General features: G+C 35.7%; 2 protein-coding genes across 3 annotated transcripts; one reads left to right on the top strand and one right to left on the bottom strand.

Moving 5' to 3' along the window:
- The first annotated feature begins 29 nt into the window (after nt 1-29).
- Nucleotides 30-9,818, top strand: dclre1a (DNA cross-link repair 1A (PSO2 homolog, S. cerevisiae)). The gene is made up of 9 exons (XM_055022635.1): nt 30-729; nt 2,421-3,677; nt 4,172-4,305; nt 5,220-5,338; nt 5,836-5,979; nt 6,051-6,196; nt 7,322-7,476; nt 7,773-7,914; nt 8,756-9,818. The coding sequence occupies exons 1-9, from the start codon at nt 312-314 to the stop codon at nt 8,920-8,922; spliced, it is 2,682 nt and encodes an 893-aa protein (XP_054878610.1). The 5' UTR covers nt 30-311; the 3' UTR covers nt 8,923-9,818.
- A 2,090-nt stretch (nt 9,819-11,908) lies between these two features.
- LOC129353353 (pleckstrin homology domain-containing family S member 1-like) lies at nt 11,909-25,072 on the bottom strand. 2 transcript variants are annotated; one of them, XM_055022637.1, is made up of 18 exons: nt 25,011-25,072; nt 24,682-24,724; nt 24,253-24,347; nt 24,049-24,161; nt 23,810-23,944; nt 22,872-22,947; nt 22,726-22,755; nt 21,612-21,662; nt 20,649-20,711; nt 20,422-20,490; nt 20,259-20,333; nt 19,395-19,432; nt 19,264-19,314; nt 19,036-19,158; nt 15,131-15,235; nt 13,991-14,080; nt 12,218-12,353; nt 11,909-12,134 (listed from the first exon to the last, which is right to left on the bottom strand). In XM_055022637.1, exons 2-18 carry the CDS (start codon nt 24,707-24,709, stop codon nt 12,063-12,065), a joined length of 1,350 nt encoding a protein of 449 aa, XP_054878612.1. In that variant the 5' UTR covers nt 24,710-24,724; nt 25,011-25,072; the 3' UTR covers nt 11,909-12,062. The 2 variants fall into 2 exon arrangements, with proteins under 2 accessions (XP_054878612.1, XP_054878613.1); XM_055022638.1 differs by lacking the exon at nt 21,612-21,662.
- Between the last annotated feature and the right edge of the window lie 644 nt (nt 25,073-25,716).

Genomic DNA, 25,716 nt, shown 5'->3' on the forward strand with positions numbered 1-25,716 from the left:
CTTTTTGTCATATTATGTTTACCTAGTTCATCGTCGTGTTGTGGCGGTAAGGTAAGGGTAGCTAACAGTTACAGCAGAACACGATCAAAATATATGAAAATATTTTCGAAAGCATGATTAATATTTTATAAAGTGAATCATTCGGTTAGTGAAATGTCCAAATGGGATATCTACGCGGGAAATACTCAATACATATAGGTTTGGTGTCACTTTTGGGTCTGCAGAGGAATGTTACCAAACGTTAGTCGTTCTTGTGTAATAGCCTGTGTTTTGAGGTGACTCTTCCTAAGCTAAGTTCGCTGCTGCTCCAAATGTCACAGAAGGATGACTCTGAAAATGACATTTGGGAATATAAACCCCTGGAGAAGAAAAGAAAGAGCAATAAATCTCTGTGCTTTTCCAAAAGAAGGTGTACTGCCAGGAAAACGTCAAAGAAGGACAGCTCTCCCTCTCTCAGGTCAAAAGAGAAGAGTACAAAAACCAAAACATCTGAAAGTGGAGACTCCTCTGCTGTTGGGGAGGCAGTTGAAAGCAAACTTTTATCATCAAGTGAATTATCCGTCCAGTGTTCTGCTACAGAGGTAATCCAAAGTGACAGCAATTCAACCCAGAGGCAGATGTCTGAAGACTTCTGTCCCATCTGTCAGATGCCTTTCCACATTCTGGTTGTACAGTCTCAGAGATGGCATGTTGCTGAATGCCTCGACAGCCCCAGGGACCAATGCAAAGGTAAACATCCACCATGTAGTTCCTGTGTCCTGCAAAAAAAAAAAAGTTTAACTTCTTCACATTTTGCCACTTTACAACCATAAACTTCACCCTTCACAATATGTTGGTGTTGTGACAAAAAGTAAAAAAGGTTCAAAGGTTATACATACTTTTGCAGTAAACTGTATATGTGACACTAAATAAAGACTGTAGTCATATAGTAATTGTATAATTGATATATTAATCTCCTAATGGGGAGTTACTGCTGCAATACAATATTTCAGTGTTTCCCCAGTGTGCTATAAGCTTGGCAGCCCACCAGGCTTATAATTAGCAATTAGCATTACTTATTTAAGTTTTTTTTTTTTTTTAATGTTTGCATTTTTTAAGATTTTATAGTTGGCCTTCAGATATTAATCTTCCAATATTTTAATACCTCATAATTATCAAGTGATATTTTCAAATTTCCTGTTGACTTTAAACATTTTTCAACTCAAAAACACAGCGGGTTGTTGGATGAATAACTGCCCTCGTGCCCAACCAAATCTTGGGCAAACCTTGTATTTCAACATTTTATTATTTCTTTGTTATTGTAAAGAAATGTAATCAGATGCTCTAGTTAGATGCAATTTTGTGTGTTACAGAGTAACATTGGAAAAATGCAGAAAACATCCAGAGCCCCTTAAAACAAACAAAAACTTGCCTGATAATTAGTTTTTATTCCCCACCTGATGTAATTGTGTTGGACAGATGACTTTGCCCTGTGTGATTTATTGTGTTTTTGCCCTTTTGAGTACCTTTATTGTCTCTTGTCAAACACTTAAGTACTTAGAGAATGCTTCAAAGTCAGTGACTCAATGCAATCAACTGGATGCCTATTGGGAGATTACATTTCACAGGTTTCCCTTTAAGCCTATTTAAATAAATTTGTCATCAAGTCACATTAAGAGTGTGCAATCTTTAGCAAATTGTGTTTCTGAAAAGTTTGAGAGATTGTTTAAAGTATTCAATTAAAAAAGGTGATTTTTGATAGAAGCTTTTAAAAGTATATATGTATATATTTACACCATATAGAAAAAGAGCCTTAAATGATTGTTTTTCTTTAAACATAATCTTTAATCAAGTTTTCTGACCCTATAAAAGAAAATAGTGGTGGGTCTGGGTTTTTTTTAGTGCCAGTTCAGATGCACAATATTAGATTTTTGGTCGATATCCAATTTTCTAATATACTAAAACTCATTTGGCTGATAACCGGTACCTGTACCGATATTTTTTTGTATATCTACTTACTGAAACTTTATGGCATTCTCTACTCTAGTTAAACAGCAGTCAATTTAGCCTGCTGCCAAATGCAAATGCTAAAAAGGAGGCTGAAAAAGATGCAACACTTTTGTTTCTAAGACAATGACAACACTGAAGAAGTGCAAATTTGACATTGTGCTGTGCTGCAGGCATCTGGTTAGTCATATAAAACAATGCCTTTCATATTGGTGAGTTTATTTTGACGGAATGTCCGATATGTTTTGCAGATAATATCGGCCCATACCATTAATATTGTGCATTCCTAGCTCAGATTTGTTGCTGAAAAAATGGGATATTCAGCTTTTTGATTCAATGGCACAAAACCAGATCAAATGTAATTTAACCACAAGCACAAAACCGTGATGAAAAAAATTACGTAAGTCTGATTTACTTTTGTTTGCTCTTTCCAGAATGTCCAGATGCCCTCCAATGCTCCTCCACCATTCCAAACCATTACAAGAAGTTCAACCACACGCTTCTCGCTGAAACCCGTGCAAACGGCAACGCCGCGGCCCCCAGTCTGTCCTGGCAAAAAGAGACCAGCGGAGAAGAAAATCTCCAAGAAATTGAGAACAATGAAGCGCTCAGCTTTCCGTTAGATCGCTCTCAGGGGTCGACTTCCTTCCCTTCTTCCTTTTCCAGTCTGAATCACACTCCAACACCTCCCACAAAACCTCGAAATGGCCTTTTGTTGCTGCGTTCTCCAGGGCCTGACGACTTTAAGAAAAAGAAAGGCTGGTTGGGGAATTATAATAAAGCTCAGAAGTCAGTTTGCGAGATTTCATCCACTCCTGTCAAGGAGATTCTTTCAGATCAAGCTTGTGAAGTTTCAACAGAGAAGCAGACGTCTCTCAAAGATGATGATGATGATGACGATGGTATCTCCTACTCTCCGCTGTCTGAGCTCCCTCCAGAGTCTGAAATTAACTGCAGAAAGTCTCTTTTTCTTAATGAAAGCTCTGGTAATGAACACTCAGTGATTCTGTTCAACGACAGCTTCTCAAGTGAAGATGAAATCCTGGCTGAATTCATAGACAAGAACTGTGATGAAGGTGCAGCGTTTGATGATCCCCCCTCTTCCTCCTCATCTCAGCTGGATCCAGTTTCTTCATTAGCACCTACTAATCAGCAGGCTGTAGAAGCTCCTTGTGTATCTGGGAGGGAAATCAGCGGCAGCAGCTTTCAGTCCCCACAGAGTGTTGTTTTAGAGCGACTAAGAGAAACTATTTGCTTAGAAGTGCACAGCAGTCAGATGCTTAATTCTGCTCAAGTATCTTCATGCCAGGATTCGTTTGGGTCAAATTATCAAAACATGCTGCCCCAGAAAGGCCAAAGCAAGGCAGTCCAGGGCTCTGGACTGAAGCAGACTGACATCGGGGTGTTTTTTGGTCTCAAACCGCTCAAGGATACAGAAACTGAAAGTTTACAAAACAACCTGGACGCGTCCTCTGTTGCAGCATCTAGTAAGAACCTGGAACGGCAAAAACAGAGGAAAAGAAAATCTGACCCAGAGACAGAGGTAGCGCAGGCAGCGGCGATGGGAAATGACTCTGTTGGTGCTCAAAGTGACGCAGGTAGAGGTGGGAACAGAGGATGGAGACGAAGGTGGAACAAAGTAAATGCAGAAGGTCAGCTGCCCCGTTGTCCGTTTTATAAGAAGATTCCAGGTCAGTAAGCCAACAAAGTTAGAATACAATTTAATGACATATTTCTGTTGAAAAATGACAATATAGATGAATTTATATATTTAAAATCTATCTTGAAAGTATTTTTGATTATTGTGGCTTACAGTTGATACTGACTTAAAATTCAACTTTTCAGATTATGAAATTATGTAAAACCATAAAGAAAACTGAATGATAAAAGATCTCAATAGTGTTGCATTATCTTTTTACTTTATTCTGTTTCTTGTTTTACTGTTCATTGTACTCAAACATAACTATAGAGTGAAATCAGAGAATCAAAGAGATTTTAAGTGGTCTCTTAAATTTTTCCAGAGCTATGCAATACTCTGTCTGCGTAGAAAATCAACAAGTTTTTAATTGTATTATGGAAATAAACCTTTTAGGGATAATCTAATGTAGATAATATCTCGATTGAGGGGGAAACAAATAAAAAATTATGTTGCTTGTGATGTGAGATTTCCCTCAAATGTTCTCAGGTACGAAGTTTGTTGTCGATGCGTTCCATTATGGCGAGATTGAGGGCATAACCTCGTACTTCCTGACACATTTCCACTCGGATCATTACGGAGGCCTGACCAGAACCTCCACGTTTCCAATCTACTGTAACAGGGTAAGTCCAGCTGCGGCGGCACGTCAGCAGCTCCTCCTGTTCACCTCTCCTGATGCCTAATTTATTTTCCAGTGGTTAAATTTGTCTGTGGCTGTTGTGCAGTGAGTCATGATGTCATATCACTCATTTGAAACTGTTAGATATTCGTCTGCACAAGGCTTTAACGCTCTCCTGGAACAAAATGGGGTTAAAATGACTCAAGATTTTTGATCTTCACTTATTTGGGCAGAGAATACAATTGACTTGCTAAATGCTTTTCCATTTCTCTCAGTAAAAATGTAAAAGTTATAAAATGATCTGTTTTGTAAATGCATTAAACTTTAATCCACTGTTTTTCTTCAATCATTGAGTAATGAAAAATCTGCTTGTGGTCGCAGCAATGAAAACTGCTAAGTTCAATTACATTTTAAAAATATGTAATTCTGTCTTTTGGTCTCTTTAGTTGTGCAGAAAAAATGCACCATGTGCTGGAAATTAAATTTTTCTGGACCTCTGACAATTTTTTTACAGTTCAGGTGTGAACTGTATTGCTGAATACAAATTAAATTTATTGTCCTGCTGTGAAATCTAAAATTATGTTTTGAAGCATAAAAACAAAATTTATTACTTGCTCTGTCATGTAATATTTAATAGCTCATATTAAAGTCAGTGGTACCGCAAATAACAAATATCTCAGTCTTTTTAATCGATTTTATTCTGATTAATTGGATTTAAAAAATGGCCCCGTTCTGTTTCATTGTTTATGAAGTTGTTTAAAAATGCAATAATAGTTTTCCTGTTGTGAATTTGCTGTTTTACCTTGAATACCTCCTAATCTGACTCCTTTCATAAAACGCACTGTTTTTATTCTTTTATCAATAACGTTAGTTTTGGCCTGAACAAGGTAACCGACCCATTTGCCTGCTTCCTGTCAGATCACGGGGAACCTGGTGAAGAGCAAGCTTCGGGTGGCGGAGCAGTTCGTCCACATCCTGCCCATGAACGCAGAGGTCACCGTGGAGGGAGTCAGGGTCGTCCTCCTGGACGCCAACCAGTGAGTCAATGGGGAGAACCCGCTGCCTTGCTCAAGGGTTAGGACTGTGACAGGGTTGATATAGGAGCTTGAAACCCTAGAGAATGCTTGACTTTCAATGAGGTGTTTTTAAGGTTTGGAAAGCGCTTGATTTCTGTTTTAAAGTATTTCATTTTTGTAATAAAGTGCAATCCAAAGCATGATTTTTAAAAAAAGCAAAAATATGGAAAATGTTATTTTTATAACCCTAATGAATGGATGCACCTTTTTTTCTCACGGTTTGATGTCAAATTTCACTAAGATTTTCCAAATATTAGTTTCTTCTTATGACACAAATCCATCTTTCCATCTTTCTGTCCATCCATTCCTCCCTTCATCCATCTGGTTTTTAGTCTATTCATCCGTCCAAACATTGTTTTTTGTGAAGAAAATTCAGTGGCGATGTTGAACTCATTGAACTTTACTTAAAATCGTTTTCAAACTACTGAACATTGAGCTTTCTATCCTTCTTCCTTCAGTTGTCCAGGAGCTGCAATGCTGCTGTTCTTCTTGCCCGATGGACAGACGGTTCTCCACACCGGTGACTTCAGGGCCGACCCCTCCATGGAAACGTACCCAGAGCTGCTCAGCTGCCGGGTTCAGACCCTCTACCTGGACACAACGTCAGTATCTGAACATACTCTGCGCTTTTCAGTTACTTTGAGGAGGTTTTAATGGCTGCTTGTCGTTGTAGCTACTGCAGCGCCGAGTACACGTTTCCCAGGCAGCAGGAAGTCATCAGCTTTGCAGCCAGCAGGGCCTTTGAGTTGGTGACTCTGCACCCGCGAACACTCGTGGTGTGTGGCTCGTACTCTGTGGGGAAAGAAAAGGTCTTCTTAGGTATGTGGTTTGGGATCTTATTTAAGAATTTATATGACCTATATCTCAAATGCAGTGCAATTCAACAATAAACCGAAGGATGAATAAACTAACACCAGAATATAAATTAGAGTATTACTTTAAATTTTGCTCTTATGATAAGAAACATCTTGCTCTCGGTATGGAAACGTAGTGCAACCATATCTATACCAAACCGGGTTTTTTTTTGTTTTTTTTTTTCCACAGTCTTGATTCGCTTTCATCCCGTTAAAATGTCACCTGTTATTAAATCTATATTGAAACGCGAGTGCAGAGACACGGGATTTTGGGAATTGTCTGGAGAAAGTAATAAATATGTGCTGTCCTCTACTGACATTCAAATAATGGGCTGCAACTGTTTTTTTTTTACAGAAATTCACTTGAATTTTTTCTTGAATCAAAAATGTGTCAGAAAGCTCTGCATGATGAGCAAAAAGTCTTTTTATTGAACAATACCTCTTTTGTTACTTTAGTAAATGTTTATATTACGTATGACTAACAACTATTTTAGTTATCAAATATTCAGTCGATTGATTGGATAAAAAAAATTTACATTATATAGATTTTTTTCAATCACTTAAGTCTAGTTTTATACACTATAATACAAATGCATTAAAAGATAAAACAATATTTCCACTTTTATACAAGAGAACATTTTATTGGAGAAAATGCATTAGTTTTGCAATGGATTTAGCTTTTTAAGATAAAACTTGTTTATATATGTATATGTACAGCGTTTGCCAAATTATTGTTTAATTGCATTTCTTTTTTTTGTTTGTAAACTCCAGTTAATGATTAATCAGTCACTTAATTAATTGACAATTATTTCAACAATTGACTAATCATAATTGGATTAACCATTTCAGCTCTAGAATAATATGAGCGTTAAAAATTACCCATTTGTATTTTACACGTGACAATAACTTGGGGGAGAGACATTTTGCAAAGTTACAACCACTGCGACCATTAAAGTACGAAAGTTTCTGGTCGTGAATGTTGAAGAGATATGAATACTTTTACAACGCCCACTCCACGTTCTTTTTGCAGTGTGTTTCTGCAAAGGTAAAAACTGGTGCTTACACAGCTAACGTTGTGATTTATTTGCAGCACTGGCAGAGGTCTTGGGGTCAAAAGTGTGCCTCTCTAGGGACAAATACAACACCATGTGCTGCTTGGAGTCTCAGCAAATCAAGGAGCGCATAACCACCGACTGGAAGGCAGCCCGGGTTCACGTGCTTCCCATGATGCAGCTCTCCTTCAAAGTGGGTACAGCAGTCATTTTGATTTCCGTGGTCGCCGTAGCAAACATTAACCTTCATATTAAAGGTTGTGATGAGCAAAACATTGTCCCTAGTGAGATTTAAATTTGCAGTCCTGGAGTTTTCACACGACTGGCTGCAGAAAAGCCGACTAATGTCGGGTTGGGTTTTAAAATGTCTGCTATAAGGCAGAGCTGATGTTTGCAAAAATGCTGCATCCTGAGCCTTAAACATAAATCTTAAGGCATTCTAATGCACTTCTTTTTTTTTTTTTTTTTTTTATGTTGCCGTCTCTGCAGAAGCTGCAGGATCACCTGGCACGCTTTTCAGCTCAGTATGATCGACTGGTAGCCTTCAAGCCCACTGGCTGGACCTTCAGCGAGCAGGTGGAGTCGGTGGAAGACATCCAGCCACAGATCAGCGGCAACATCTCCATTTACGGTAAGTAGAAATACTTAACCGAACAGATTCAGGTTTAGATGTTATGGAAATGTTTGTTTTAATGCAGAGAGAGCAGGATGAAACATCAGACTATTGTTCATCATGCTCCAAATTCTGACAGAAAACATGCTGGTTTCAAACCAAAATGACAGTGACTGAATTGCTTTGACTTAGCCTACAGCGCCCTCTATGGGGGATCAAACCATGTCAGGCTTCATCATAATCAGGCCACAGCTTCCATTTTCAGCACAGCTGGAATGCTGTCTAGCTTGAAACCCCTCTGGCGACATTAGTTGTGACTTGATTTTCATTAGTAAATGAATCCAGTTTTCCTTACAGTTTTATCTCTGAAGTTCTGGATAGATGCATCAGCATCAGAGCCATCTGCCATGTAACCTACAACCACCAGCTGGAGGCTTTTGCCACCAATTTTAACTTTTCACTCCTTCCACTTCATGTGTTTTTGTGTCACTCTGACAAATGCTAATTTTCCTCCTCTCTGCTTCTTCTCTGGGCTCCATTTCAGCTGCGTCTCATCAGAGGAGACCTCATGTTAACTTGTAAGATGATTGAAGGCAAGACGAGAAAGAGGCAACGTCGCAGTTTCTTCTTTTAGAGGACAAAGGGATCCTTTTATCGTATTTTCCACTGAAAGATTTTGCCTCAAGATTTTGCCGACTTTATTATATTTTATAACATCTGGCTTCATGTCAGATTTTTTTATTTTTTTTTTTTACCTCAAATGTAATTGCTCCTCTGTTTACCGAAGGGGTACAAAAGAATGAATATCAAAATGAACCCTGAAGATAAAAGATGTTAAACTTTTCTATTTCTGTGACAGGAATCCCATACAGTGAACACAGCAGCTTCCTGGAGCTGAAGCGTTTCGTCCAGTGGCTCCAGCCTCTGAAGATCATCCCGACTGTGAACGTTGGCAGCTGGTCGAGCAGGAAAGCCATGGAGAAATGTTTCAGCGAGTGGCTGTCAGAAGCTAGAGCGAAACTCTAATTGGGTTGTTCTGAAGCTCAGATTTTAGTTTTTGAAAGTGGTTTTAACGCTAATAATGTACATTCTGACTAAATATGCACTCTTGGACTGGTTCAGTGAATGAAACTTCAATTCATTCCTGCCTTTGGTTGCAATGAGCTGTTTACATTAACATGTTTACAGTGAAATTAAAGGTATTTTACCTGCTAAATTATCTGTTGTGACCACATTCCCTTTAACATGCTGCTTTTTAAACTGTCCTTTTTGTTTTATATTTTTATCCTAAAATAAGATATTAAATATTCTTTAGACCTTTTGATTGTTTACCTCATTTGTACCAGTTTGGAATAATAAAAAATCATGCTTTTCAATATAATTTCTGAAATTATTTGATTATTTTATGTAATCTGTGCCAACATTTGCAGCAATGGCTTTGAAAACGTAAAGTTGTTGTTGAAGTGTGACATCATCTTTTTGGTGTAGAATTTAAAGCTAGATTTTCAGTTATAGTATAACCAAGTTGGGGGAAATGATCTTAAATCTTCTGGATGATCTTGGGAGAATCTTATAAAATGTTTTAAAAGGTCTTCAAACTACATATTTCCTTTACATATTGAAAATGGTATATTTTCAAAGCTGGAGGTTCTTGATCTATGTGGGTAATTCAAGGAAAATGGGTTTAAAAACTTTTAAATGGTATTTATTTTTCTGGTTTTGACCATCTACAAAAATGGGGTTAAAGGACATCATGAAACACCTTTTCATCAAACACGTGGATAAAATGTTCTGTCCAAATGTTTTTTTTTAGTGCCACGAATATTGGCTACAATAAAACTTAAATCCAGTTTTATTTATTTATTTTTAATTATGGAGGTCAAATGCTGGTTTGTGGATAGCCTGTAGCAGTTTCAGCTAACAAAGACTCCAAAAAGCACATAGAAACAACAAAACAATAGAGAATTTGTTACTAAAAGATAATCAGCTTTAAGATTGCATAATTTTTATATAAAGAGCTCAGGAGTGGTTTCAGGCTTGAATTATGACAAACATAGTTCAAGCATTGTGATGGTCCTAATTCACTTTGCTGCTTCAGGACCTGAATGACTTGTAACTGATAAAGGCATGAATTTGGCTGCGAAGGGGAAAATCCTCTAGTGTGAGTCAAGTGCAATTAAGTGTGGCACTAATTAACAACCAGAGATCCTAATTTGAATACCTAACTGTTCTGCAATGCCTCTGGAAGTCTCCAAACATGAATACTTTAACAATTTTTGTATAGGAAATAAAAAGACTATTTAATAAACAGAAATGCTTGTTAATTAATTTTATTCATAATCTTTTTACACAAAAATGACATTCATCTTCCCAGGACAAATAAAATTGCCAAAACCTGTTGCAAAGAACTTATTTGATGTAAAGCATTCATATATTACAGCATATGTATATATATTTCACAGTGATTCATATAGGTTACAAACAATAACAAAATTGGCCAAAAGAAAATTTTTTCCAAATCAGTTTCTTTCAATAAAAAAAACGTACAAAACTTTAACAAAAACCACAGGTTTAAGGGTTAAAGCATGTTTGTTCTTCATTCAGAGGGTAGAGAATCCGAAAGTTTCACTCTAGTAAGAGTAGAAACACTCATAATACAAGTACTCAGGTAAAAGTAAAACGTACAGCATGGTAAATATAATCCTAAAAGTTCTTTTTTTTTTCATAAAAATTACTCAAGTAAATATAACTAGTTACTATCCAACTCTACGCTGGACAAAATGCAAAAAAACTAAGTTCCTATGATTCAGTTAGATCTTGTAAAAAGTGCCTAAGTTTTTGTTTTGTGTGTTTTAAAAAAACGTGGCACATAACTGTGAGGCATGACACGATTTTATCTTCACGTTACCGACCCCTAAGTGAAGACATGTAAGACTGTTCTCTTACTGTACTTTTCACTGTACATCACATCTAATTGCTGAGAGGGCGTATCTAAGAAAAACACAACAATGTCACACTCAAAATCAAAAGTGTGTCAACCTTTCTTCCTGTTATACTTATCAACAAGTAGATATGCATAACATCTCGTTGGTTAGCAAACCTGTCTGTGCTACTGGGAGCAGGGTATTTACTGGGTGATTGGTTAGAAAGATGTCTCAACCCCATGGAGAAGAGCAGCATAATGCATGCAAAGCAATCTTAACATATACTGGGATTCCCTTTTAGTTGAAATTAAAAATGAGGAAATCCTATCTGTGGTTTCACTGTACAGGAAATTCTGACTGGCATTCACAATAAGCAGAAACAAATGGGACTTTCCATATTGACAAGAGATTTTTTCCTTCTTATTGTTTACATCTATTGTGATGTCAATCAAAGAAAGCATGACTGGAGTAATGTAAGTTCCCCTCTGTTACTCTGGAGCTTGCGTAAAGAAACTGGTATTTACAGGAAGTATATTTCTGCATGACGTTTACCTGTTGAAGACACAAACAGACATAAACTGCAACAGCAAGGAAATAGAACAAAAAGCATGATGATCTGTTCAAATACAACATATAGATCATGAATGTTCTGGTTGTGCCAGAATGTATTGATAAAACCAGTTAAAATATAAATAAATTCTTAAGATTAAATAGTAGTGAACATCTTTTTAGTCCCTCCAGGATGTCGCGATTGTTTTTTGTTGTAATTTCGAAATATTTGTATGATGCCAAATGCGACTTTTTAATCTCGCCGTATTATTATGGATTATAACTCGACATAGGTAAGGGCCACCCAGCTGTTTAGTAGAAATAAAAAACACTGCCACCTACAGGTGGGAGTGAATTGTCACTCAGATCCAATGTTTTTCACCATTTCTGTGGAAAATCTGCAATAAACTCACATTAATGTGAGAAAGTGCAGGGAATTTTTGACTATTTGTGTGAATTTTAATGATAATTCACAAAAAAACTGAAGGGACTAGTTGATGCAATTTGACAGTAAACAGATAAAAATTGCTTTGAATTGATATTTAAGCCCTCTGTTATTATGTGTCACTTTAGAGTCTAGAGGGCCACATAAAAAGCTGTGGCGGGCTGGATTTGGCCCCCGGGCCTTGAGTTTGACAGATGAGATCCTTCATTTTAACTCATTGAACTTGTCCGTAGTGATCAGCCTGTGCCTCAGTCACTGCAGGGAGAGTTTGACCAATGCAGAGGCTGGCATCCACGCTGGCGCTGGACGGTCACTTTCACCTGAAGTCAGATTCAGAGGCGTGAATGACGCATGCAAACCCTGATGACCTAGTCAGTGTGTCTGTTGCGAGCAGCGACTTTACCTCATCCTTCATCGACTTGCTGATAAACACGTAGAAATCCTCCACGCTGTCGGTTTGGAGGTCATTTATCGCCACGACTCGGTCTCCCTTGTGGAAGAGGCAGACGGACTGCGGCTGTCCAGTCCAGCCAGACACACTGGCACATACATAAACAAACAAATGCTGAGTCACAGTAAATTTAATGCTTTTTGTTATATCAAAATCATGAATCCTCTTAAAGGGACGGTGGTGCCGAATGTATTGATGAAACCTGTTCAGACTGTTAAAACATCAATGAATTCTTAAAATCAAATAATACTGATGAACATCTTTTCAGTCCTTCCAGGATTTTGTGATTCTTTTTGTAATTTTTTTCCCAATAAAAGTCAGTGTTTGTGATACCAATTCGGAAATATTTGCAATATTTGCGCCTATTTATGACAGGAAATGCGACTTTTTATTACTCGCTGGGTGGATCATGGACTGTAATCTGATATCAATTAAGGCTGAGTCAGCTGTTTAGTAAAAGTAATAAAGATTTTGACAATTTTTCAGAAAAATCTGCAATAAATTCCCCATTATGAGTGCAAAAAATGATGGGATTTGTTGATTTTTCTATGAATTTCCACAATAATTCTCAGGAAACTGACTGATTGACATATTTAGCAGGAAACAGAAAAACTGTATTCATTTTATTGAAAACATAATATTTAAGCACAATTAGTGTCTGGAGGGCCACATTAAAAACTATGGCGGGCCGGATTTGGCCCACGGGCCTCGAGTTTGACACTTGTGATTATGATTTTTGCTGCAGATTTAAATCTTAAGACAAAACCTTAATATTTATTACTTCTAATGTAATAAAAAATTGCTTTGGTTTTGTAACATAAGCGTCTCGTTTACTTTCTTATGTTTTTGCATTATAAATAGTGCGACATGTTTTCATGAAGGTAAAGCAATCATTGTTAATCCCAGCATGAAAACAAGCTCTCACACAATACGTCTGAATGCAATGAACAGAAATCTCACCCACTTTGGGTTTTTTTTTTGCATTGTTAGAATAATTTTTTTCTTCATACAGTGTAAAGCATTTGAAGGAGATTTAACATGAAAATGAAAGTTCACTTTCAATAAGAAATTTTTTTTGGTTTTAATTCAGAAATGTAGATTTAACAAGAGGCAAATTGACTTGTGATTTTAACTTAACTCTGCAATTTAAAACAAATAATTATTTCACAATATGCAAGAAAAAATTGTCCTCACACAGTTTTCTCACAAGATCAAATTAAAATAACTGCTTACTTTTCTTCAGAATATTTTAAATTCTTGTTTTAAATTGCATGAACAAGATTTTTGATCTGATAATGAATTTTATTAAACATGTTAATAAATCCTGTTCAAAAATATTTAGCTTCACCAGGACATTAAAATAAACATTTGCCTTAATAACGCAAGAGTCAGATCAATGTAACACACTTCCATCTGATGATACAAAAATATGCCTCAAAGCATTCTGGGAAATTGTTCCCACTTTTGTTTTTTTATCTAAAAAAATAAACCTAAAAACTCCAGTTTATTCAAATCTGGGAAGATTGACAAAATTAACACAACTTCTGCTGTAAGTTTATCTTTCACAAACTCACACATTTAAAAATCTAAAACTCGCTAAATTTATTTGACTTAAAGAGTAGAAGATAGTAGACACAACTTAATGCGGCTCAAATGTTTTACAGTGTACGTACACGGGGTACGTCAACTTGAGTAACTTTTTGGTGTTTTAGAGTTTTGACAAACCTCAGCTTTCCTTCCACCTCTGTCAGTGTGAGATCGTTCTTCAAACCATCCAGATTCATCATGAACTCCCTCATGTCTGGCCTGAGGCTGCTGAGGGTTGAAAGGAAAAAAACAGAAGAGATGAAACTGGATATTTTCACCGGAAAGCAGGATATTACTAAATAAAAATGCTTTCGGTACACATCATTGGGTCAAATCTTTGTCTTGTTCTGCATTTAAAGTCACTTCAAGATATGCTGGTGTCATGTCGTGCTTTACAAAAGTATTTCTGCAAGCAACGTTTTTACAAATTGTCATATTACAGCCACAAACGTCAGTGTGTGGCTCTCATACAGTTTTACTGCTTGACTTCTAATGTAAAAAGTCTGCATCTGATTTTATGTAAGGGAATAAAAGTAAGCAATAAAACCTAATCACTTGAAAATCACTAGTTTCACTTGAATTAAGACAAACTAATAGGAGCTCATTTTAAGTCAATAATTCCTTAATATTGGTGAAGTTTTTGTTCAATTTGCAGATAAATTTATTTTCCCCATTTTAGGAATTTAAATAATCTGCCAATATCTAGTTCCATAGAAATATCTAGTTCCATAGAAATAGAACTAGAACTTTTTCATAAGTATTAATGAATTATTGACACTGAACAAGGTATATTAATTAATTTTGTTTTATTTCAAGTTTACCAGAAACTTGAAGTTCCTCCTAAATCTCAACTGTAGAGTAACTTGTTTTGGCCTCTTGTGTAAAATTCCTACAAAATCCTTTGAAGAAACTATTGATTAACATTCTGTGTAGAAGCACAAAAGGACAGGAAGATCTGGTTTTCACCTGCAGTCTGCATGCTTGGGAGTGTTTTGCACAACTTAATGACTGTTTCTTACTGTTTGATACAACAGTTGTGCAATGCACCATGCTCTAGAAACCATTCCAACCGGGCCAGCAACATGCCGGCCGTTTATCTAAATGAATCTAAATGAATCACTCAAAATGCCAAGAAGCCCTCTGGCATTTTTCCCAAATATTTCCGGTAGCTGCTTACAAAAAGAGCAGCTCGTTAAGTTGAACACAACATGACCGAAATCAATTTTGTTAAATTCTAGATTTAAATTACATTCTACGTAAAGATTTTGTAAATCTTACTTCTCAATGGAGCCTCGTCTTTCCGAATTCGGCTCCAATACATCAACAGGTGAAACGGCGCCACTGGAGCAGGTGCTGAAATCTGAAGACTGACGTTTGTCTTCTCTGGAAAACACAATGCCACCATTTTCAGATGCTTTCAACAGATACGACAATCGAAAATACAGCGAGAGAGTTTGCAGAAATGAAGGAAATGAGCCACGAAAAGACTTACATACTGCTAACATGCCTTTTAAAAGATTTACTTTCAGTAAAAAGTCCCCAAAAAGAGAGAAAAGTGGGCAAAAAATGCTTTGGATGAAGTGAAAAATATTAACAATACCTTTATTGTACATGCAAAATCATATTTAAACAATTCTGATAAATTGTGAGCAAGTTCAGTTTTTGTTAGGGTCATTTTCTGCTGTTGTGTGCCGCAGATTTCTATCCTGCAGAACAAACCAACCTTCACCAGTTAGTAAAGTAACCAGTCTAAAAACAAGAAGTAACCTCTCATTGTAAAAAAAAAAGAATGCAAATAAATACAACATAGAAAAAAAAGAACATAAAATATAAACAATGAACCCCATTGAAAACCTCCTGGTTATTCCAGTAATGATTTCTGAACTCTTCTTGAGTTAAAACATTAGTATTGTTGCTTCTAAATGAGTATGAACTCGTTTTCTTTGCATTGTTTGAGCTCTGAAAGCACTGCATCTTTTTATTTTGATAATTTCTCATTTTCTGCAAATAAATACAAAGTTTTTGCTTGGAATTTCGGGGACATGTTGTCAGTTGTTCATAGAATAAAAGAACAATGTCTATAAAAAGTAAAATCTGAGAAACTGATCATCATAAAAAGTCTCTTACCAAGTATTTTTGGTCACGTTTCTAGTGCAATTACTTTAGTTTTGTTTTATTTCTAGTGTGCTAAGACATTTACATGAGAAACTAGGCACATAATGTTGTGTTTTTGCAGTTGTTACATGCAGAAACTCTTCAGGGTGGGATTCAAACCAGTTACCTTCTTGTTGCAAGGTAACAGGGCTAAAAACTGTGCAGCCAAGGCAAAAGACAAAACAAGAAAAATTGAGAGGAAAAAAGAAGGAATCAGTGGTGAATGTTTGGTTTGATCACTCAGTGCATGAGAACTGGTGAAACAAGGACAAAGAAGATTTTTTAATAGTTCATAGGAACAGCCTGGAGGCAAAAATAACGTGCAAACTGCTGCCAACAAGGCACTGGTGCATTTTAATGAACAGCCTTTGCCAAACACAAGAGAGAGGGCGGTTTTATTTTTTATTGATCTATTTTTTTAGTTAGGCAAATTAGCAGTTTACCACAGTTGGCTGGAAATCACAAAGATTTATTACACAGTTTGACATCAGAGGAAATTTGGTGAAGCAAACAGCAGCAGATGATAACAGAGTAAAAGAAGAATAAAGAGCTGCTGGGTGTCCTGTCTAAACATGAAGGTCAAAGGTCACCTGAAAGCCTGCTGTCCAACTGACTGAAAACTAGTTTGGCAAAATAGTTCTCATAAAAGTGCATGCAAACAATTTAAGAAAACATTTGTTTCCTAACTGGAAGACCTGTGCATAAACCTGCAGGACTGGATTCCTCAAGGTTGAGGATTTCCGCAGCCCTTTGAGTCAAAGTGCACAGCAGAGTTTTTAACGAGAAGAACTTTGAAGTTGTCAACAGACCTGCTTCTTCTGTTAAGAGGCAGGTTTTAACCTCTTCCACCCTGTGTAAACAAATGTAACATTCAGGACCCTTCTTACATGGGAAGACCACTTCCGGCACGCCGCAGATTGGTCAAAGTGTAAAAATATTCGATAATCCCAACAAATTCACATAAAAAAAACTGCAAATGCCACATTCAATCTGCTGAGGGTAGACGAGGAACAAAAGTCTTGATGTATTTCTGCAGACAGGCATTAATTGTCTCCAGTCAGATGTGATGATAACAGCATTTGGGGACGTTTGTTTCTGTGACGGGTTGGGAGATCGGATAAAAACAGACTGATTTACATTGACAAGACCAGGAAGCTTTTGATAAAGAAAAGGTGTCACGCTTTGCTGATTTCCTTAGAAGGTTAAACTGAGAGCGGGTTTAACTTTAACCTTTATCTATGGAAGAGATGCTCCAACAACTCATCTGTGTTTTGTTGTTGTGGAGAATCACCTTAAATCAGGGCGAAATCGAAATCATGAGTCCTCTTATAGGGCCAGATGTATAGATAAAACCTGTTCACAAACTGTTAAATATCAATGAATAATATTAATGAGAATATTTTCTGGATTCTGTGATTCTTTTTGTGATTTTTAGCATTAAAAATCAACGTGTTTGTGGTACTAATTTGGGCATATTTGCGCTTATTGATGACGGTAAGTGCAACTTTTTATTACTTGCCGTTCAGATCATGCACCATAATCTGATATCAGTTAAAACTGAGGTAGCTGTTTAACACGAGTAATAAGGTTTTTGACCATTTTTGAGAAAAAGATGCAATAAACTTTCAGTTATTATCACAAAAAAGTGCTGGGATTTGTTGATTTTGTGTGAATTTCCACAGTAATTTTCAAGAAACTGGAGGAACTGGTTGATATAATATAGCAGTAACAGGTCAAAACTTCATTAATTTGATTGAAAACATAATATATAAACAGACTTAGTGTTTAGACTAGAATCTAATGGGCCACATACAAAGCCCACTAGACCCAGCCTGTCACTTTAGGTAGACGTCCTTTCCTTTTCAGCGGCGCTACACTGACTCCATTTTCGTACCTCAAGTTAAAATTTTATGACTTTTATGACATTGTGGAGAAGCTTTCAACTTCTCCACAATGTCCTGACCTTTTCTGGTGTAATCCTGGGTCTCTGCGATGCTTTTTGTTCACTTTGGTTCTCAAACAATAAAAAAAAAAAAAACATGCAGAACAGCTGGATTTATCCAGACATGAAGTTGGGATATTTAATAATTAGGGAACTTTTACAAAGTGGTGTCTATGGAAGAGGTTTAGGGCTGCAGAAAGGAAAATTCTCAGAATTTTTACTTTTTATTTTCCCTCAGAATTCTAAATTTAATCACAAAATTTCGACTTTGATCTTCTAAGTTCTCAGAATTCTGAGATGCAATTCTGAATTCTGGGGAGAAAAAAAATAAAAAAGCAGATTAAAGTAAGAATGACAACAAACAAGTTTAAAATCTTAATTTTTTCTTCTAAATTCTGACTTTAATTTCATAATTCTAACTTTTGTCGTCTGAATTCTCAGAATTCCGAGATTAAAGTCAAAATTCTGAATTTTTTCTCTAAATTCTGACTTTAATCTCAGAGTTCTGACTCATTTTTCTAAAATTGTGACTTTTGATCTCACATTAAAGTCTGTTTTTTTCAGTAACCTTAATCCTCTTCTGTGCCAAATGTGACACTTCTTAGAGTTGTATATGTTGTTCTTTTTCTTTAAATTTCACAAACATGTACTGCTTTCTGTTGGCCTATATTCCAGTAAAAAAAAAAAAAAAATTGACGTTTGTTGTTATGCAGAAAAAATTGGAGAAAGTTCAAGGAGCGTGACTGCTTCTGTACGCCTTTATGTAGCACTTCAAAGTACCATAAATGGTAGGAGTGATCAGTCCAGTGCAGAAATCGTGTTAAAGCATAAATGCAATCGAGAATAGGATTACAATCACAAGGCTTGTGATTGTAAGATCACCTACATAATCTGTAAAAATGATCAGCAGCGCAGAGAGTTACGGTGAAATGATTCATAACTTGCTAAACAAGTTTTGCCTTTTCAAGATTCCTCAATGAATGCCAACACTTGTGAGGTGTTAAAGTAGATAGTGTTGCAATAATCCCTGTGTTGATTGAGCTGCAGGTTGTTAGCATGTAGCACTAACAATAAACAGTGGACATACCCATTTTCAGCAGGTCCTTCATTTGCTGTCAGAGGTGGAGATTTCTCTGCCTTGTATTTGATGTAGACGTCAGTGATGGACCTCATCAGGGTGCTGTTGCCAATCACTTGAACTTCACGATCTCTAAAACATCACACACAAAATATATGTATCTGTATATATCGATAAAACAAAACCCAAAACAAAGAATAGTCATAGCAACAACAAAAGAAACGTCACAAAACTTACTTTGGCTCAGATGCGTTCAGCATGCTTTTAAATTCTGTCATCGATTCATACCTTGAAGGGACGCAGGTTTAAAATGTTAGCTTCTGAATTTAATTTATTCTGTACAAATGGGAGCGTTAAGCAGAACTCACAGTGACTCCATGCTGCCTGCCCGCTTTACACTCTCTCTCTTTTCAACGCCACAATGAAAAACAAAGAAATATACAAGCAGAACTTCAGTATAAATCACAGTTTGCGACTTTAGGTTATACGTGTGCCACTAAATGTCACATTTAGTGAAGTGCTTAATTATATTTAGGCAGAGTACCACAAAAAAATTTTATTCAAGTATGAGTAATCGTACTTCAACATATTTTACACAAGTAAAAGTGGATTGAAGCTGAATTTTTAAGCTCAATACTTTGGAAGGTTTGAGTCATTCCAGAAGCTTAACTGGACATTATTATGTATTTTCCAGGCATGTTGTGCCATTTTATAGCACAATCAAGTAACTGTGCAATACTATGTTGTTATAAAAATGGTATATACAGTGTATACAGTCATCACCTTCCTAAAATAATCACCTTAGTAATTTTTTGGGTCAAAAGTGCTCTATTATTTCAGGAAGGTGACAAAATAGGACTTCAATATTCAAGGCCTTGGAATTGGGTCTCTGTCTCTTTAAAAACTCCCACTCTTTCTGAGACTCCGCCCACAGGAAGTTATCACATCCTCTATTAACCCTTTAATGACTGAGACCGAGTGTTAAAACTTGTTTAAAATTTGCAGCTGCCCAAAGAGACAAGCCAAATTTATTCATGGATAGAAAATATGATCAGATGAGACTAAGATTAATCTATTCTAACTCTAAAAAGAATTCTTTCTAACCAACTAGACAATAAAAAAAAATCCCAAAACTTCTAACTGGAACATTAAATAGCCTTTTTGTTGACTTTTTGAATAAAAGACAAACATTTTAAGTTCTAAGAAAATTAATAATCAACATAGCAAGCTACCTTTCGGCGGGACTTGGGATAGTCATAAATGTTACTGACAGGCTCAGAGATTGGTCTCCTGGAATTGTCTTCCACCTGATAAACAATCAGAAAGCAGCATGACTTGGTGTGGATAGGCTTCCCAAACTAAATGTAGCATTGTGCACAAGCTGCAGATACGAACCGGCTCTTCAGTGCCCCCTTCTGCAGCATTGGAGGAAGGGTCCGAAAGTGACCTAGCCTTCACCGGTGACTGGAAAACAAACACAATAATGTTATTTAATGTGCCTAATATTTATATGCTTTTTATGCTCATGTTGGCACAAGTCAATATAAAAACAATTGCTTTCTGATCATAAAACACACTAGCGTGACCTTGGAAGATGGGTAGAAAAGTAAAGGTATACTCACAGACGGCAACGAGAGTTTGCTGGCATCATTCTGATCTTCTTCTTTTTTTGCAAGGAAAGGCACCTGCAAACCAGCAAGTAATTGTTTATTACATTACTACAAAATCACTCGTTTGAACTGCATGTCTTTCAAGAGAACCAGGTTTGTCACATTTTTAATAATTTCAGACTTTAACCAGATTTAAACTCTGAACCTAAAGCATTTTTCTACAATCTTGTGATGAGCATGTGGAGGAAAGTCTGTTATCGTCGTTTTCATAGAAATATCAACATGTGCAGGAAGTCTTTGGGTTTTTCTCACACATGGTTGATTCAGTCCAATTAGTTGGGGAACAAAATTGTTACATTAAAAAAAAAATCTGCTGCTGCAGCTCAATATCAAACTGACTAAACTTATGATCAACCTGCTGCCCACTCTCCTCTGGTGGCGCAGTACAAAAACCCACTGAATGAAACAACGTGAAAACCACAGAAGAAGACACGAGCGCAATTCTTTCTTCATGAAATGTAAACCAAAATCAAATGGTGTCAGATTTTAGCATTTAGGATTTATCTTTCTGTCTTTCTCAAAAGGCTGCAAGCCATTTCTGCTGCTAAAATTGCAACTTTCTTTTGGTTGTATTTACCCAGAATGCTTTGCTTTTTAGACCGAGCTCACGTCAACCAAACTGAGACTTGGGTTTTTAGACCGACTGGAGTTCGCATTTTTGGCTCCCAACAGAATTAAATGACGCATTTTCACCAAACGAACCAGACTTTCTATACAAACAAACCTGATTAAAATGGACTGAACAGACTAAATAGTTTAGTTTATATCTTTTTTGGAAGATATAAACATTTGCTTGAACTTAGTTCCTGGTTAAAAACACTTTTAGAGAAATTATTCACCAAAAAATGTTGAATTCTACAGTCCTGATGAATTAACAGGACATAGTTAAAATGTTTTTATTACATCTGCACTAACCTTTATCTCTGGGGCAGAAAACTTTCTCCGGTGAATAGGGTTTGAAATTGTCTGATAGAACAGGAAAAGAAAAGTATTTTTATTTAGAATCTGATAAGGATCTGATAATACGTCAAGGAACAACAGTTTGGGGAGTTTTTTTTTGTTTGTTTGTTTACAGTGTACAAAAAAAAATTGATTGGTGAGTTTGAGAACTGAGAAGGAAATAAAACGAAACCGCAGTTTCCAGACAAGGAAGCGTTATTTAAGGAGAAGAAAAGCTCTATTGTCAAAAAATCAAGTACCTGAATTATACGGCTTCACTACAGGATTCCCTTTTCACATTTTGTTACAACTACACATGATAATGTGTTTCACTGAGATTTAATTTGCTGTAATCTGAATAAAATCAGCTGTTCTGCGAAAATCAGGCAAACAGCATCATTAAGTCTAACATTCACAGCAAACAGGTGAAAAAGTTAGTAAAACCAGGATTAGTTATGTAACTTTGACCATCTTAGGAAAAACACAAATGTACCAGAAATAGCTGCTATTGTGGAATAATTAAACTTTTTTCTTCTGTTTTACTTTGTGCTTCTGATTTTATATTTACTTTTCTTTATTTTTATTATTTTTAAACTGTGCTGACTTTCTTTATGCATTTATGTGAGCTAGTGCAACATAATTTTATTCTGCATTGTGTCTTAAAGTACATTTTGAAACTAGAATTTACTTTTAATATTCAATAAAATGAATGAATAGTTCAGTTTTTAAAACAATAATACTTTTAAATATTTAAAGCATTTTTTTGTTTTTTTAAATACAGATTAAAACAATTATTAGATATTTTATTATAACATGTATTGTACTATAATAATTATTTTATGACTATTAGAAGAAAATAATAATTATTCCAATAATTATTTTTATTGGAATTATTATAACAAAAATAATTATTTGAACTGTTTTTCATATAGAAAAATTATTTGCGAAGTTTTATGTGCAAGTGGTCCTGCAAGAAAAACGTCAAAATAGGTTATTAACCCTGGTCCTCATATTAATCACCGTAAAATACATTTTAGAGAATATTAAAGCTGCTCTTGAATATAATATAAAATAAACTCCACATGCTTACTTCAATGACTGGTTGCCCGTTGCTGATTTCCTATAGGAGAAGGATGAATAAATAAGCAACGTGGCATATGGAAGTGGAAATAAAACTATTCTCAATGCAGCAAAAAACATGAGAAACATGGAAGAAGTCGTAAAAGCTTAATGCACCTCTGATTTGAGAAATTTATGAGGGCGATTTTTCAGGGCTTCAAACAGGTCAGTGAACCAGCCGTCCGCCTCCGAGCTAAAAGGGAAAGAAGGCAATTCTGAGACTCAACAAATCACATCGGTGACATTTTAATTTCAAATCTAATACCAAAAATCAAGTCCAAGGAGGGAACGCGAACACTTAGCAGAGATTTATTTTGTGGAAAAGCCATTATCAGATGATTGCCTTAGTGTAAAGGGGAAAAGAGCACCATCATTTGTATTGGGCTGGTTTAAGTCTAAAAATAGTAATTGGTGAATAATGTTTAAGAAAGTGATTCATGGAAATACACTAAAATGATGCTAACTGCATTCACACACAAAATGATTCAACCACAATTTGAGCTGCACCGACAAAGACGTCAAATTTAGGTAAAACATGGACAGTACAATATGTGCAAAGCACAGATCTGCTCACTGAGAGATGTGTAGAGCTCCAACTCAATATAATTGTGCATAATTTAGGTTTGCTGCATGATCACAATTTTATGTTTTAATTTAATTTAACAATTAAAATGTTGCAGTGCAAGTAAAAAAAAAGTAAATTTTAGTTAAATGAACATTTTATTAAGAAATGTTACTAAAAATGAAATGCACAAACATATTTTCCAAAATATTTATTTTATTTTGTAAATAAAATATTTTTTTTTCCTTAGTTGAAAAAATTCAAAATTTTAACTAAATACTCATTTAGTAATTTAAAAAAATCCTAAATATTCATTTAGTAAAAAATAATAAACATTCTTACTAGATGTTTTATTAGTAAATAAAAGAAGGTGTCTATTTAGTAAAAAGAAAATAAACATTTAGTAAAAATCTTCATTTTTACTAATGCAGCAACATGCATTAAAGTCAAAAAGGGTTAAAAAAAAATCCAAACAAAAACAGAACTTTCTCACCTGGTCTCCCCAATAAGAAAGTAGTCCCGGTTTGCTGCCCTGAGGTACACCACACATGATGGGGAGCATTTAAAACTCTTCTGCACCCACTGCCATCTCTGGTGGTGTTCAGGGTTCGCATATAACAGTGAGACTCTATCAGAGAGACACAGGGAGGTTATTTTAACCTCCCTTAAGCATTTTAAAAGCAGCAAATTAGCCTCAGATTGATGCAACGAGCTGAAAATGTGAGAACGTACTGCGTCAGGTCGATGCCTCCGAGCTGGCTGACTTGCTCCTCTGCACTTTTGTAGTACCTGAGCAGGTAGTCGTTCTCTGAGGTTTTGTAAAGCACAAAGAAACGTCTCTTCCACTGCAGGAGAAACAAGAAATAAGGCATTTAGTTAAAGAAAACAATTTAAAACTGCACAGAGTTGCAATAAAGGTGAGAAAAAGTTCCTCACCTCTGATTTCAAACGCAATTGAGGAGGCGACTTAAGCAAGTATCCAGACCTGATTTCTTGTGCATTACTTATTGAGTTGTAAAACACTGCACCTCCTGCATAATTAAATAACTATTTAGTGATAAAATTCTGTTTAATTTAATTTAAAACAAAAAACTCGTCAGCAAATATTAGATTTAAATAATTATTAGTTATTCAGAAATAAAATACATTAATAAAAAAAAATACGAATGACAACATTCAGACTTAAGTCTTAGTGACAAGTAAACTTTAAAATATTCAAGTCAATGCATAAATTTAAAGTTAACAGAAAAAAGCCTGCAAGATTTGCTAAAAAAAATTACAGAAATATTTTATCTTAATACAAATGACAACATTCATACACACTTTAAAATATTTACACTAAAAAATCCAGAAGCAGTATATTACCTGATGTGCTCCTGTCTCTTTTATGCATTTTGATAAATTCCACCTAAACACAAGTAACATGAAATGACTTTATCAGAATTGCATTGTTATAGTTGATATTTAAAGTGTAAATTCACAGTAACTTCGCTCATGGATACTGGCGGGAAAGGACAAAAATAAAAGTAAATCAAGAGCAAAAGCCAGGTGAACATTCACAATGAAATATAACAACATTTTTGCACAGAATAATGTTCTACACATATAAAAACGCTGAAGATGAAAGTGCTTTCAGATTAGAAACAGACAGCGTAACAAAATAAAACGCATGTAAGAAACACACGTGTCCTTACCTGTACAGGGATCCGAGTTGCTGCACTGTCTTAACCAGAAGAGCAATCTGGTTAAGACAGATTGCTCTTCTGTCTTATTTCTGCATTTCTGCACCTGGCAACCAGTGACACCATCAGAGTCAGAACTGGTGTTTCTGGTTTTCTGCCGCCAGCTTGTTTCAGACTCTACCTGCATTGTTTTCAGATTTCAAAAACGCCTCGAAGGTTTCATTGAGGCCCAGCTTTCCTGTGGAAAAATATCCCTCTATTCCCCTTAATTCGACCGGTTGCTTGTTTCCAGCTGAACTGTGTTTCTCACACAGGCATGGATTCCCTTTAGCTGTGGTTTTTATTATAAATGGATAATATGGTAACTTTCCAAAGCATAACAGAAAAGTTGTCATGTACCTTCAGGGTTTTAAGATTTTGAAATGAAACCACAAACTTTAACATATTTATCAGGACTTTTAAGACCAAAACCAAGCAGTATTTATTTATGAAGTTAGAGGAGGTTGGAGGTAAAAACTAGTGAGAATTACATTTTACTTTTAATTGAATAATTTTGTTATGTAGTATTTCTAGTCTTACTTGAGTAAAATTTCAGGAATTTCTCCCCACTGAGTGAAAATCAAACATATTTTAACCAAATGTTCACACACCTACAGTTTTTGTTAAAGTTTCATAAGTGTTTTTTTTTTTTTTTTGTCTTTTGAAAGAAACTGATTTG

The sequence above is a fragment of the Poeciliopsis prolifica genome, unplaced genomic scaffold, assembly GCF_027474105.1.
Source record: "Poeciliopsis prolifica strain line A6 unplaced genomic scaffold, Auburn_PproV2 SCAFFOLD088, whole genome shotgun sequence".
NCBI classification, from domain to species: Eukaryota; Metazoa; Chordata; class Actinopteri; order Cyprinodontiformes; family Poeciliidae; genus Poeciliopsis; species Poeciliopsis prolifica.

Excerpts from the sequence above, each read along its gene's own strand:
- dclre1a (XM_055022635.1), top strand. The coding sequence starts at position 312 with ATGTCACAGAAGGATGACTCTGAAAATGACATTTGGGAATATAAACCC. Across the intron at positions 4,306-5,219 it reads TTCCAATCTACTGTAACAGG|ATCACGGGGAACCTGGTGAA; the intron begins GTAAGTCCAGCT and ends GCTTCCTGTCAG. Across the intron at positions 5,980-6,050 it reads ACCCTCTACCTGGACACAAC|CTACTGCAGCGCCGAGTACA; the intron begins GTCAGTATCTGA and ends TTGTCGTTGTAG.
- LOC129353353 (XM_055022637.1), bottom strand. The coding sequence starts at position 24,709 with ATGCATAAAAGAGACAGGAGCACATCAG. Across the intron at positions 24,162-24,252 it reads AATTGCGTTTGAAATCAGAG|TGGAAGAGACGTTTCTTTGT; the intron begins GTGAGGAACTTT and ends TTTCTCCTGCAG. Across the intron at positions 19,433-20,258 it reads ATCCCAAGTCCCGCCGAAAG|AGAGAGAGTGTAAAGCGGGC; the intron begins GTAGCTTGCTAT and ends GGCGTTGAAAAG.